This window comes from Balaenoptera acutorostrata, chromosome 16 (assembly GCF_949987535.1).
Source record: "Balaenoptera acutorostrata chromosome 16, mBalAcu1.1, whole genome shotgun sequence".
Classification (NCBI taxonomy): domain Eukaryota; kingdom Metazoa; phylum Chordata; class Mammalia; order Artiodactyla; family Balaenopteridae; genus Balaenoptera; species Balaenoptera acutorostrata.
Genome location: NC_080079.1, coordinates 52,873,466 through 52,887,661, shown reverse-complemented (window position 1 = coordinate 52,887,661; position 14,196 = coordinate 52,873,466). Strand labels below are relative to the sequence as shown.

At 45.9% G+C, this 14,196-nt stretch overlaps 1 protein-coding gene across 1 annotated transcript; it reads right to left on the bottom strand.

Moving 5' to 3' along the window:
• Window positions 1-6,881: 6,881 nt before the first annotated feature.
• LRIT2 (leucine rich repeat, Ig-like and transmembrane domains 2) lies at window positions 6,882-10,927 on the bottom strand. The gene is made up of 3 exons (XM_007174583.2): window positions 10,818-10,927; window positions 9,738-10,519; window positions 6,882-7,675 (listed from the first exon to the last, which is right to left on the bottom strand). Exons 1-3 carry the CDS (start codon window positions 10,925-10,927, stop codon window positions 6,882-6,884), a joined length of 1,686 nt encoding a protein of 561 aa, XP_007174645.2.
• Between the last annotated feature and the right edge of the window lie 3,269 nt (window positions 10,928-14,196).

Here is a 14,196-nt window from a genome sequence, read left to right as displayed (position 1 = left end):
GCAGGCTGTAGGAGACCAAATGCAGCAGGGGAGGGCAAAGGTGCACTGAACACTCGCGCTGACTGTGGGCCTGTGCCTAAAAGCCATTGCAAGGTGGAGGATGGTGTGGGCCCCTGGAGGACTGTGGGCCCCTGCTCTGCCCACATGGGCCTGCCCTGGTCCCAGAAATAGCTGGAGCTACGCTGGTAGCCCTAGAGATATCCGGAAAAGCATCAAGTCCCCGTAGGAGCTGTCCCACCAGAAGTCCTTGAAGAGACAGTGCAGGGCTGAGATCTGGGGAGACTTCCATTTTTATCCGGCTCTTCTGCTCACGTGCTATAACCTTGGGAAAGCTGCTTAAGCTTCCTGCTCATCCTCCTTCTCATCTGGAAAATGAAGAAAGTGAGTCTGCCTCCTTCATGGATCTGGGGCGAGGATCAAAACAAATAGTAGCGACAGGGGCTTTAGCCAAGTGCAAAGCAGCACAAATGTAAAGTATTTTTCCGCAGCCCAGTTCTCTGGGGTGCAGCTCTTCCACAAAGTATTGGGAGCCCCTCAGCTATTCTTCCAAGCACCCCCAGGGGGCACTGTGCTGGGTGAGGGCGCTGCCACTGATCCACCGCAGCCCGAGCTGGGTGATGGCATAGCTTCCCTTCCATGTCTCCTCCCTCCCCACCCCCTCCAACTACATCCCCCGTGCAGCCCAGGACAGCCATTGTCAGAGAGGACCAGAGCTGGGCAGCACATCCAGCCAAGGCTCCGTTTTGCCAAGATGACAAAAATGAGTTCCCTAGAGGAGTGATTGCCAGAGGCCACATAGCAGTTTGGCGGCAGGGACCTGGTTTGAGGGCTCCCGGCCCCCAGCAGAGACGACATGCAGGCCTCTATTAATGCAAAGAAGTTCTGTCTGACTTTAAGGAAATCTGCCAAGAGGAAATCTAAATGTGTGCCCAGAGAGAGAAACGGAACAATTCTTTGCGTTTCACTCCGCTCACTAATAACCTCTCTAGAATATGTCCGTGATTTTATTTAAACAGATTACATGCACATGTGGTTTTCTTGATTTTTGAGTTGGTGTTTGAAGGTGTTACTCAGATGTGCCGGTGTGCAGGCTCCTTGCCAGGGTTTCTGCAGTCCACAACCCAAGCTGTATTAAGGGTTGTGGTCTAACAAGCCAGGAGCCCAGACTGAACAAACAGGTACAGGTTTCAGGACAGGACTGTGCTGGATCATGTTTGCCCTCCATAGGCAATGCAGCATCCTTACAACTTGCATGCAGTCAACGTCTTTTGTAAATGGTAAATAAAATCTGTTAACCAAAAGCCAAGCTGACCTCTGGCTGCCTGCTTAACATCAGTGCTAGCTGACTTGTAGAGACCGATTGTCCTGACAGCCAAGCTCAGCCTGCCGCCTGGCTCCTTTGGTGGATCAATCTCCCGACCCCCAGATCCGACTGTGGGAGGCTGCAAAATTTTGTCCAAATTGCCACGCATACATCTGTAACAGCAACACGTTTGTGGGGCTTGTCTCCCCGAGTGTGGCTTATCAGAGCCTGGATGAGCAGGACAAGCCTCAGCAGGGCTGCTTGGGGAGGGATGGGATCTGGAGCTAAAATTAATTATCTCCCAGCCCAGCCCAGCGAGGGCAGGAATTGGGAGGCCTGGTATAGACATGAAAGCCCAGGAAGCAGTGCTGTCTCTGGGAGATGAAGGCCCCTGGGCTGGAAGCTCAGGCCAGTATCAAGGCCCAGGGGTGGGGAATGGGGGCTCCAGGACAAGCCCAGGAACTTGAACCAAAGCAGAGGCAATCTTGGAAACTGGGCATGTGAGCAACTCTTGTACTGGGAAGCATGGGAAAAGTGCCTAGTTGCCAGCACAAGCCATATTGAGAAACAGGAGGAAGATATGGCTAACACCAAGGGACCAGCAAATATGGTGGCACTGGAGGAGACCCTCTGGACAGTGGGAGTGAGGCCAGGCCAAGTGCCACTGCATTAGGGAACAGTGTGAGCCAAGGGACTGCCTGCCCAGTCACACTAGGACAGGCACAATGTTAGACCTCAAGGTAAAGAGCTGGGAGGAAGGGGTAACAGATTGGGTGGGCTCTACCGCTCCTGGGCCCTAAGGATAGATGGACAACCAACCAATGTGACTCCAAGAAGTCTGTAGAACAGTGTGTGCTTTTTTCCTGTGGTTGAGCTCAGACTTTCTAATTATATGAAATAACATCATGCTCGGGAATTCCCTGGCAGTCCAGTAGTTAGGACTCCATGCTCCCACTGCAGGGGGCACGGGTTCGATACCTGGCTGGGGAACTAAGATCCCACAAGCTGCATGGTGTGGCCGAGAAAACAAAAACAAAACAAAAAACAAACATTGCCCTTTACAGTCTGACAGCCCTGGGTCTGAATCCTGGTTCTGCCACCTAAGTGTGACTTGGGACAAGACACCAAGCATCCCTGGGGCTCACTTTCCTCATCAGTACAGGATGCAAAAAAGCACTGCTATGAGGTAGACAAGAGTTAATCTATGCAAAGCACCTGCCACCAGCTTTGTTTCTGCTGATACAAGCTCAGGACACAGGCGCTACTCTTAGTTGTACACGAGGGCATTTGAGGACGGCTGACGGTCCCCATGCTAGAGCATCATACCCTGAGGAAAGGATTTCTTCTGCTCATCCTTACCTCCAGGATGTTTCCACCCTCTGATAGGAGAAGAGAGGAGAGTGGACCAGGAGGCAAGTGGGGGAGGGCGGGGCAGACACCACAACATCTGTGACCTTTGCAGCCCTACAGATTGCGTTTGAGCATCTACGCTCCCAGGGAGTTAGGAACCAATGAGACTGCCCCTCAGAGGACCCATGGGACTCTGTACTGAACAGCTGTCCCCCAGAGTCCAGCTGGCGAAGTTTGGCAAGAGCTGGGCAGGAGCCAGAGTCTCCTGGTTCTCTGACGACCAGACGCTTTTTTTTAAATTAATTTTTATTGAAGTATAGTTGATTTACAACGTCATGTTAGTTTCTGCTGTACAGCAAAGTGAATCAGTTATACGCATACATATATCCACTCTTTTTTAGATTCTTTTCCCATAGGTCATTACACAGTATTGAGTAGAATTCCCTGTGCTATACAGTAGGGTCTTATTAGTTATCTATTTTATATATAGTAGTGTGTACATGTCAATCCCAATCTCCCAGTTTATCCCTCCCCACCATGAGGACTGGAAGTTTTGAGAAAATCCTGGGTCAGCTCACCCAGCATGGATGTTGGCATCTGTTGGCAAGCAGGAACACTTCCCTGACAGTCTTCAAGGGCCCCGAGCATGGGAGGATGGGCAGGGAGAATGGGGAGGATGCCATGTGAGGACTAAGGCTGCTGACTGGCATGTGGACACAGGGAGGACCCCTTAGGAGATTCACAGAAATAACTGGGTGAGGGGGCAGTGCTCAGAAGGTCTTAGTTTCTGGGACTTCCCTGGTGGTCCCGTGGTTAAGAATCCGCCTTCCAATGCAGGGGATGTGGGTTCGATCCCTTGTTGGGGAACTAAGATGATACATGCCTCGGGGCAACTAAGCCCGCATGCCACAACTACTGAGCCGGCGTGCCACAACTAAAACCCAACTCAGCCAAAAATAAAATAAATAATTTTTTTTTTAAATAGAAAGTCTTAGTTTCTAGAATGAAGTGGGTAAGGTTTAAGCAACCATAATTTGATCGATAAAGTAAGTGACCTTATTTTGTAGCAATGGGCTGGTGATATTGGTGACATTATAAAATTGTACAAATGGACCTCTTTGGCTGAGTGAGGGCCAGTCATTTATTTATTAATCAATAATTTACTCAATCATTCTTTCAATAACACAATTTCTGAGTATATCATCTGTGTCAGGCCCTCCTGTAGGTGTTAGGGACACAGGCTCTAACAAGCAAAAAGAAAAGAGAAAAGGACAAAACACCTCTCTCAAGTTGCTAATAACAGATGCCTAGGACTAGCAATGGCTTCATTCTAAAAGCAAGTAGCCCTGCTTACAAATGTCTCCTGTATTAAAGGCACTTATCTTAAAAAGACATGGTCTAAGCCCTAAACAGATTCCCAAGAGCATGACAACTGAATCTAAAACTATAGCATATTTGAAACATTATTTATACAGAACAGAACATTAGTTAAGCATTAATTAAACAGAATGTGAAGGACATTAGCCTAGATACCCTGTCTTTATATGTATACATACATATATGTATGTATTTCTACATAGACACACATATGTAATCCTAATAAGATCTGCTGTTTCAAATGACCAGTCTGTCTGCTGAGTCACATTCAGAGAAAACACACATGGACATGGATGCCTTAAATGGTGATACTTATTGAGGGCCTACTATGTGCCAGGCATTGTTCTGAGATCTTCACATGTAAAAATTCGTACAAGCATCAGGACAACCTTATGCGGTAGGTACTATTATTATCCTCATTTTACAGATGATGAAATTAAGGCTCAGGGAAACAGAGTAACAAAGCCAGTAAGAAGCAAAGCCAAAATTTAAGCCCAGGAAACTGGGCTCCAGAGTCTGTGCTATTACCCCTACCATCATATTGCCTAATCGATCTAACGTGCATCTTTAGGATTTTTTAAGGGGCAGTCTAAGGGTCTTAAAATATCAGATTCTCAGAAATCCTCTCTAGATTATGTTCCCTCTCCCTACATTTCCATGTCACAGACGCAGCTGAACACTGCCTCTGCTCGGGACATGCTCCTGACTCTCCCTGCTACCCACACTCCTCTTCCACAGCCCCTTCCCTCCTCCTGTCCCTCTGCCCACACCCACCACGAAGCTTGCTTTGCCCGAAGTGGAGGCCAAAGCATCCACTCCTGCCTTCAAGGTAGCCCAGGCCACTTCACGATGGCTGCACCCCCTCAAGACCCATGGACAGCCTTTGATCCTATGAACGGAGTACACAGAGGCCAATGGAAGTACGTTCTTACCCTGCTCCGACCACGTTTTCTCAAAATTTATCATGGGAAATCTCTCATAAAAAAAATTCTCTGCTACATTACATATACATGTGTGTTATTTGTACACATATGTATATATAACTATATATATGTACATTTAGTTCAAAAATGCATGTTCTTTGGTGTGACAGTGGAATCGTGGTCGTGTCTTTTTGAAACTTCTTTATCTGTTTGGAGATAGAACTAAAATATTCACAGGTAAGTTTTGTATTTACCATAAATACTCCAGTTTAAAAAACCTGTTGAGAGCAAGGACTAGATGAAGTCAGAGTGGAAAATGTTAAAAAAAAAAAATTATGGAAGCTGACTGAAGAGAAGAACAAGATTTTCTCTACTTTTGGTGTGACTGAAATTTTCCATAAAAAAGCTTCTGGTGCTCAGACAAAAATAAATGAGGAGATCTTGAAGAAGTGAGGGAACAATTGGTCTGAATATGAGAGCTGTCTTCAATTTTTTAAAATTCATCATAAGCAACACTGATTATCAACACAGTCCAGGTATTGGATGAGCCCAGCAGCTACAGCAAGAAAGATCAGTCTCTGCCCCAAAGGGCTTGCAAGCAACAAAAACATTGCATATCCTGTTCCACTCATTATTTCTTTTTCCTAGACATGTAAAGTCAAGGAGGGCTACTTGGAGGACGTGATACTTGAGATGGGTCTGGAAGGATGAGTAGGAATTGGTAAGGAAGGTGGGAAGGAGGGAGAAAATATTTCTGGGGATGTCACAAGGTCAGCTCACACTTGAGTCTTCAGAGCGTTTCCCTGTGGCCCGTGGGAGAAGCTGTGAGGACACAGATGTCGGTTTAAATCCTGGGAAAGACCTTCACTAGCAGGGCTGCGTGGAGGGAGAGTGAGCCGTCCCTGAGGTTCAGGGGGACCCCCCCTACTCCGCGTGAGCCCAGTAAGAGGAAATAACCACCTCTCAGGTGTTTAATAGGAGAGCCTGGAACATTAACTGGGGAAGGGAGTGCGGATTATATCCTTATTCATAGAAAAACATTTGTCACACTCAGCACTGAAATACTAGGGACACAGGGCTGAAAAAATAAGCCTTAATCTCACCATCGCATGAAACTAGGTGGGAATCAGGACTGTGTAGCCTCCTCTTTGTAATAAGTATAAGAGCAATAATAATAATTATAGTTGTATGATTTTATATAAATTCTTTTCTTTCCGAATAGCGCTCCTGTGACCCTGCTTTCCATCAATCACTGGACCATGAGCCCCAGGCTGCAGCCAGTCCCCTGTTCCTCACTGCTGACTGCACCAGGCTCTCAGGAGCACCGAGGACTGCTCACAGGGACACAGACACCCACAAATGGAGACTCACATCACCCGCCAGGCTCTCATCACCCCAAAAGGCAGCTTTTTTAGAACATCAAACTTATGTGATCTCAGTTGGGAGTTTGCTGTTAAAAGGAAGAATAATACTTTCTGAACAACCGGAGACACAAGAGACTTCAAAGCAAACATTTAAAGGAAACAGTGGAACTAGCACCTCTTTTGGGTGCTGCCTCCTGCCTACTAGTTCAGTGACATTGGTCAAGTCATTGTAACTTTCTGGGCTTCTGTTTCTTCACCTGTAACAAAGGCTAGCTAGAATCCTACCTTTCTGCAGGAGGATAACACATGTGAAATGTGTTATATGTAAATGTTCCATGTAAACATGTAAATGTTATAGGGTTATATATTTAGAAAATAACATTTATTAATTTCGAGTCACCATGGATAACTGGACAAAGGTCCACTGGCACCAGTTCTGTGAAGATAAGAATTGTGTCTCCTGGATCATTGTGTCAAGTTCAGAGCCTAGAACTGAGTAGCTGCTCAATAAATACTCGTTGACTAAATGGGTCGAGCCAAGTTGAGCTGCCACAGAGAATTAATTTAGGGGCTGGAGGCCCACACCATTCCTCCCGGGCCACTATCTCCCTCTCCATCTCTCTCCTCGTCCCCCTCCCCCTCAGCATCTCTGTGCCCCAGGCCGTCTTCACAGACAGCTGTGTGGTCTCCGTAGGAGACATCCCTGTGCTCTGGGACTGCCAGGGGGCACCTGGGGGCTTTCCTGCGATGAGGACAGCAGCGCAGGCCCCAATCCCTGCAGCTGCAGGGAGCCTGGACTGCCCAGACATAGGCGCCCACAGGCACCGCGAGCAGCACGGCGCACAGGATCACCGTGGTGTGCAGGAGGCGCTCCCGTCCCTCCAGCCCGCCGTGGTCTCGGCCCGTCACAAAGACCACACACCGGCCCTGGCGTGGGGGCCGGCGCCCCAGGCTAAGGCAGACCTCATATTTTGTGCCAGGGAGGAGATCATCCACCAAGTATGTGCTGATTCCCGGGCCGACATGAACGACCTCCTTCCTGAGGGCTTCATCCGACCCAATGTAGAGGGTGAACCACTTCTCAGGGGTGTCGGCTGCCACAAACCATTCCAGCACGATCCCACGTACTGTCTGCTTAACCACCCGCAGGTCAACGTAGGCATTGCCCTCCGACGTGGAGAAAAGAGAATGGAGTGTGGGCGGGGCCTGGGCAGGCTGGACGTGGAGGGAGATGACACAGGTGCTCCTGCCAATGGAGTTGGAGGCTACACAGGTGTAGCTGCCCCTGTCTACCAGGTGGGCAGCAGGTATGACCAGCTCCGACAGAGCAGCATCTTCTGCAGTAGACGAGGTCAACACTGGGTAGAGAGACAGCAAAACAGCTCAGGTAGACATTTCTCTGATAGACAGTCAGCTGGAGAGTGTCCAGCAATGCCAGTTTTTTGTTAAAAGGTGGTGGCGACCATTTATTAAGTATGTACTAGGTGCCAGGTGTTGCCTCTCAGCAATCCTGTAAGGTAAGCACCCAATTTTTACACATGGGAAGTTGGGGACTAGAGTGATTAAGCAACTTGCCTATAGTGAGAATCGTTCAGGGGTGTCGATTGATCTGGAACCTAGTTCTTCTGTCTATGAAGACCACACTCTTTTAACTTCACTAGGCCCTCCCACCAAATGACCTTAGCCTTGCTGAGCTAACACGTGGTTTCCAGGAGATCTCTAACAACAGTGTGATTGTACAATACTGTGAGCTTCAGGAAGTGCCTTTTTACCTCCTGGATGTAGAGTGGCTCAGAGCCTGGAGCCAAATGCCTGGATTCTATCCATTACTAAATATATGGTCTTGGATGAGTTGCTTAGATTCTCTTGGCCTCAATTTCCTCATCAGTAAAATGGGATGATAACAGTATTTACTCCGTAAGTTTGATAGTAAGTGCTCAGTAAGTGTTAGCTGTTATTATTACTGAGAGAATGGATCTAACATGGTACCAAAGAGAATGATAATAGAACATCACAAAAGATAACATCTGGATGCATCTCATCATTCTCAAAGAGGCTACGACAACAGATCCTATGTTTCTCCTTCATTGGTATTTAACCTCAAGCCAATAAGACGTAATCAAATGATAGGAAAAAGTCAAAATTTCAGCTAATTAAGTATTTTTTAATCATCCAGAGGTTTGTCACCATATATAACAAATATCTGGGTGACTGATTGTACTTCTCAAGTTTCACTTAGATATTTCTAGTTGTCTTCTAGATAGCGTCAAGATACTTCTCAAGAGGCCATCCCTGGGTTTGTGATATACCCCAACGCTGAAGGGTGGCATTAAAGGTGATTTCAGCTGAAGTGTGATAGCAGAGCATGAGCTTCAGGGAATGAGAGGCAGGTTAGAATCCCAGCAGTGGGGCCCACGAAAGTCACTCCCTCTCCCTGCCTCCCAGTGTGGCAACTTCAAGCCAATAAGGTCTGATCAACACAGCGGTAGGAAGTGTAAAATTCAGTCAATATCTAGGACTTCCCAACCTTGCCTGGTAAGAGTTAGCTGGGGGGTAGGCAATGGCAGAGGGAGGAAACACTTGTTAAAATACATTCTCTCAGGCCCTCCCCTGGACTAACTGAATCAAATGTCCAGGGAGAGGCCTGAAAATTTTATTTGAAACAAGCACCCCAGGTGAGTCTGCTCAGACAAGTTTAAGAAATAAGTAATAGATAATCTCTAGAATCGGTTCTAGTCAGAAATTCTATGATTTAAAAATACACAGTATGGTGTTTTGCATCTAGAAGGCTTTCAAAGAATATATGTGTTCATATACAATTCTATAATATTTATATCAATACAATATGTTAAGTCAATTCATATATATTAACATCTTACCTCCTATCAAGATCTGTAAGCAACAAATATACAAATATATATATATGCAACAAATATGTATGTAATATATATATTTACATCTTACTTCCTATAGAGACCTGTATGCAAAAATATATAAATATATATTGTACATATATGTGTGTAACAAATATATATTATATCGATAGATAGATCTGTATGCAACAAATATATAAATATATGTTATATGGAGTACATATATTTACATCTTATATCCTATAGAGATCTGTACGCAACAATGTAAAATAATGCCAATAGGGAGTTCCCTGGCGGCCTCGTGGTTAGGATTCTGGGCTTTCACTGAGTCACATGACCAAATAATAATAATAATAATAAAATAATGCCAATAGTGGAACACTGTCTCGGAATTTTTTCTGTCGTGGTGAGTATAATTCAGGTCTGTCCCAGTCTTACCTGCACCCGTCCTTCATGATTGAGCCAGTTTAGAACTTCTCTATTGAGGGCAGGGTTGCTGCAGACCTCCCCAACCCCCCAGATACGTGGAGAGGGTGCATGCACTTACCATCAAATTCCCTCCACGTGCTCAGGGGATAAGTCCAGGCAATAGTTGGTGAGGGGCTAGCCTGTACCAAGCATCGCAGGGTCACATTCTGTCCCACCCGGATGCTGACATTGGCACTGGGGGTTGAGATCTGCGGCTTCATGCAAGCACTGAGCTCTGTTTCGTGAAAAAGCTGCCCTGCCTTGGAGAGAGGACCTCGACACATGAGGTAGGGATTCACCAGGACTACTGGAAGACTGATGGACTTTACAAACTGGACAAGTCCCCTTAGGCGACAGTCACATAACCAGGGGTTGTCATGCAGCGCCAGCACCATGCTGGAGAGAATCTCAGCCCCACAGCCAGGCTGCCGGTGTTTCTGGTAGGCTGGCCAGTTCAAGAAGACACTCTTGGCTACAACTGTAAGCCTATTGGAAGATAGGTCAAGGTAGGTCAGGTTGACCAAGAACTGAAGAGCCAGTTCAGGGAGTGCATCAATCCTGTTGTGTTTGAGGTCCAGGACCCGCAGGAGCGGGGTGGCACGGAACGCTGTCCACGGTACTGAACGGAGTTTGTTTCCCTCCAGTCTCAGCTCTTTCAGTTGTGACAGGTGCTCCAGGGCTCCTAGGTGGATCACAGTGACATTGTTAAAATTGAGCCAAAGGTACTCCAAGGTGCTCATGTTGATGAAAGACCCGCGGGGCAGTTCAAATAAGGGTGAATTTTCAATTCTCATTTGCTTGAACTCTTCAGGAAGTTTCCTTGGGATCTTTCCCAAAGTGATAGACATGCACTGCAGAGTCCTGTACAAAAAACCAGAACAGCTTTGAGATGTACATCAGGAAATTGGGAAGTGGGATCAGGCTTATCCTGGCATTAGACATATGAATTAGAAGGAAAAAAATACGATTCTCTTGAAATACAAAAGTTAGACCCATTTTGGTAAAAGTGCACAGTTTATCAAAGTTCAGCACCAGGTAGAGGAAGTCTCACAGAGATTTTGCTGATTTCCTGCCAAATCTTGGCCTGCTCCCACTTCACAACATCCCCGAAGAAAGCCCATCCCCTACAAGCTTCTAGGATCTTGTTAGCCCAGCGCACCTGCCAAAACTCTCCTCTGAGCAGGTACATCCTGGCAGACAGGATGGCTGAGCTGCATGTGAATCCAGAAAGACCAGAGCTAGCAAGAAATAGTGAGAAACTGAAGCCATATTCTTCTGTAAGAAACTACCTTATGAGTTTTTGAATAAGTATAGTCCAAGCTTCCGAGTGGCAAATCCTATTATTGGTAATCCATAATGATGTAGGTCAGCACAGCAGCAGCAAAGCCCCTGGATGCTCTGAGGTCTGTTATGGCCCAGATCACAAGCTCAGTAAGAACCCAGAAGAGGGAGCTATGTCTCTTCACTAAAGTCAGAAGATTCACCTTTTTTCTGGTTCTTGAGTTCAGAGAGCAAACTATAAGCTAGATGTCCAATTCAGTCCTGATACTGCCTCCCCTCAGTCTCATAAAAAAGGATCTGAGAAACAAGCAGGTAATGCTATCCTGAGCACTATGGTTCAGGAGATTTGGCCAGAATCTATCTAATACTTCATCAATCACAATTGGCTTCTGAAATCTAGAATTTTCAACCAGTCTCTAAAAGTGAATGCAGATAATGGTTAACAAAGTAATTCTGCAACCACTCCTATCGGCGGTAATCTCCCCAGCACCTCGTGTGGTGGATTCATTTTTCTTCTGCGTTAAGACAGCTGCACCTGCTGCTCGGATGACCAGAATCAGAGAAGCATCACGGTACAGAGGTTAAACCACAGGATTGTGTCTTCTGATTAAATCAAAGCATGTTTCTTATCCTGGATCACATAATTTATCCTGAATGCTGTGTATTTCACATGTTATAAATCTTCCCTGAACGCTGTGTAGTTCATATGTTAAAATTTTTTAAGTGAGATAATACGTGGTTTTGTATACTTGATCTGCCATTCTTCATTCATTCAACAAATATATATTGGTCATCTGCTCTAAGCCACACCTTTGCTAGGTACAAGGAAGGCCATGGTGAGCAAGACTGTTATAGATCCGGTCCCATGGGGTCTTCTATCTAGCTTATACTTTCTAGTCTTGAGATCTTTGGAAAGTCAGTTTCTCCTGCGCAAAGTGAGAAAATTAATGAATTCTTTATAGTGTTTCTAGGAAATATTAATATTATGCAAAATAAAGTACCTAACATAGAGTAGGTGCCCAATAAAGTTTAATTCACCTCCCACACCAACAGACACTGGAAGAGAGTCTGCTTTCCATTACTTGGGGTACTTTCTGATGACTATTGAAATTCCATGGGTTCCCCTAAGATTCATGATATACATTATATCCTATAAAAGACCTCAGGGAAGAAAATCTGCTTAGTAGCTAACCAGTGAGAGGGGAAATGGGTCACCAACTAAGCTGATTACACCCCAGGCTTTCCATCCAAGCCAGATATATTTGCTGGAGTTTCCAGACAGTCTAACTCTACAATCTGGCTAGATCTCTGGACTTCCTCTCAAAGTGAAAATTTAAAAAGCAAGGAGAGTACAATGAGCACAGAGCTGTGGCAGATGTGGAGAGGTGCTGCTTAGACACCTTTCAAGGAATGAGTCGATGCTCAACTCCAAGGAGTGCTTGCACAAGGTCATGCCCTTCCCCAGGCAGCCCCATGCAGAAACTGAGGGTGGTGAGGGCACAGGGCCCTAGCCAGTCTGGCCTGATGGGGGCAACTCTGATGGGTGATTCTCATTCCAGAGTTCCCTACCAAGTTGGCCAAAATTTTACCAGGCTTGCTTTGTGGGAAAATGTGATTCAATCCATGGGTATCACAAATGACTAGTGAGTTCTTTTCTCACCCCAAAATAGAAAGGCCTAAAGAGCCCTACATCCCCACAGTTTCTTCTCTGTTCATCCCATCTAGCCTCTTTAAATGAATCCAGCTCAACTCAACCTTCCAGTGGTCTGCCGGAAACTTGAGAAGGACACCCACTGTTATGTCATCTCTGGAATCACCCAGGTCACTTCTGCACTGCTCCTTCTTCTCTCCTGACTCCCTCATCCTCTGGTTTCCTTATTTTGTATATAGGCATAGGGAGTAGCTGTGCTGTCGGTTAAAACAGGAGACGAGAACAATTAAAATTAGCTTGGCTCGTGTCATTTATCTTAAACAACTAATGGTTAAGTGGTGTCCCTAAACTCAAGAGACTTAACAACAAAGGGAAGGAAGGAAGGAATCTGAGAATATTATAGCCCCATCTCCCTTCTGGAAGGATGCTTTTAGGAGCTTGGCTCTTAGGATTTTTAGTAGAGACAGCGTCTTGGGGGAGGAGTTACTCTGCGTTTGTGAAATAATTAGATAAAAATGGCTTCTGAGCGGCTTGTCTTAGATTTCCTATCTATTCAACTGGAAAACGCCCCCTTCCCCCCATCCCCCAATATGATCGGAACTTTGGGAGAGCTCAGACAGAGAACTAGGCAACCTACCAGGAAGCAGATAGGCTGTCCTTCCTCTTTCTCAAGCTGGTGTTTTTCCTTCACTCCTCCACCTGCTCCAACCATGTCTCAGATGGTCCTCTTGGCTCCCCATGCTCTGTGGCATGCCTGTGATAGACACACGGAGGACTACATCCCCAAGCCCCCTTGAAACAGGTGGGCTATGTGACCAATATTCAGGCTAATGAAATGTTGGACGAAATAATGTTTTAAAAGCCCCTACGTGATTCTCCAGGTTCTCTTTTCCCTTGTTGCAGCAACTGTTGACATTCCAGGTGGTGAAGTCTTCATCAGCCTGGGTCCCTGAGTGAAGAAGACAGCAGAGCCCTCCCTCCATCCTCATTTCCCACTCACTCAAGTAGACTCTGTGACAGCAGGAATAAATGTTTCTTTGTTAAGCCACTGAAATCTGAGAATTGTTCGCACAGCATAAGCCTAACCAATCCTGACTGCAATGCCCATACAGTAAAATATGCTCAAGTACTTGTAAATTGATTTTTGTCTCTCCCAGATTATATGATAGTTAAAACAAAAGTTTCCAGCTCTAGTCCTCTAAATGCACTGCTCACTGAGCCCCTTGACTAACAGCCTAGTTTTAATAGCCACATCCACTTTCCAGGATAAAATTTCTGTTGTCTGCCTTTTGGTTCCCTGTAAGTTTACACGTCTACATCAAGTGACGACAGACGTACCCTCTGCCTAGGTCAGGAGGAATATAACCATGTTGCAGTCAAAAAAAAAAAAAAGACACGTTGGAGATGTCATGATTCCAACCAACCTCCAAACAAGGCTTCCAAGGGCCATGTGCTGTGGGATCACCCTAGTGCAGGCTGGTCTTCAGCACTTGAGAGACTAGAAATTCTTTTTTTTTTAATGTATTTATTTATTTATTTATGGCTGTGTTGGGTCTTCATTGCTGCCCACTGGCTTTCTCTAGCTGCGGTGAGTGGGGGCTACTCT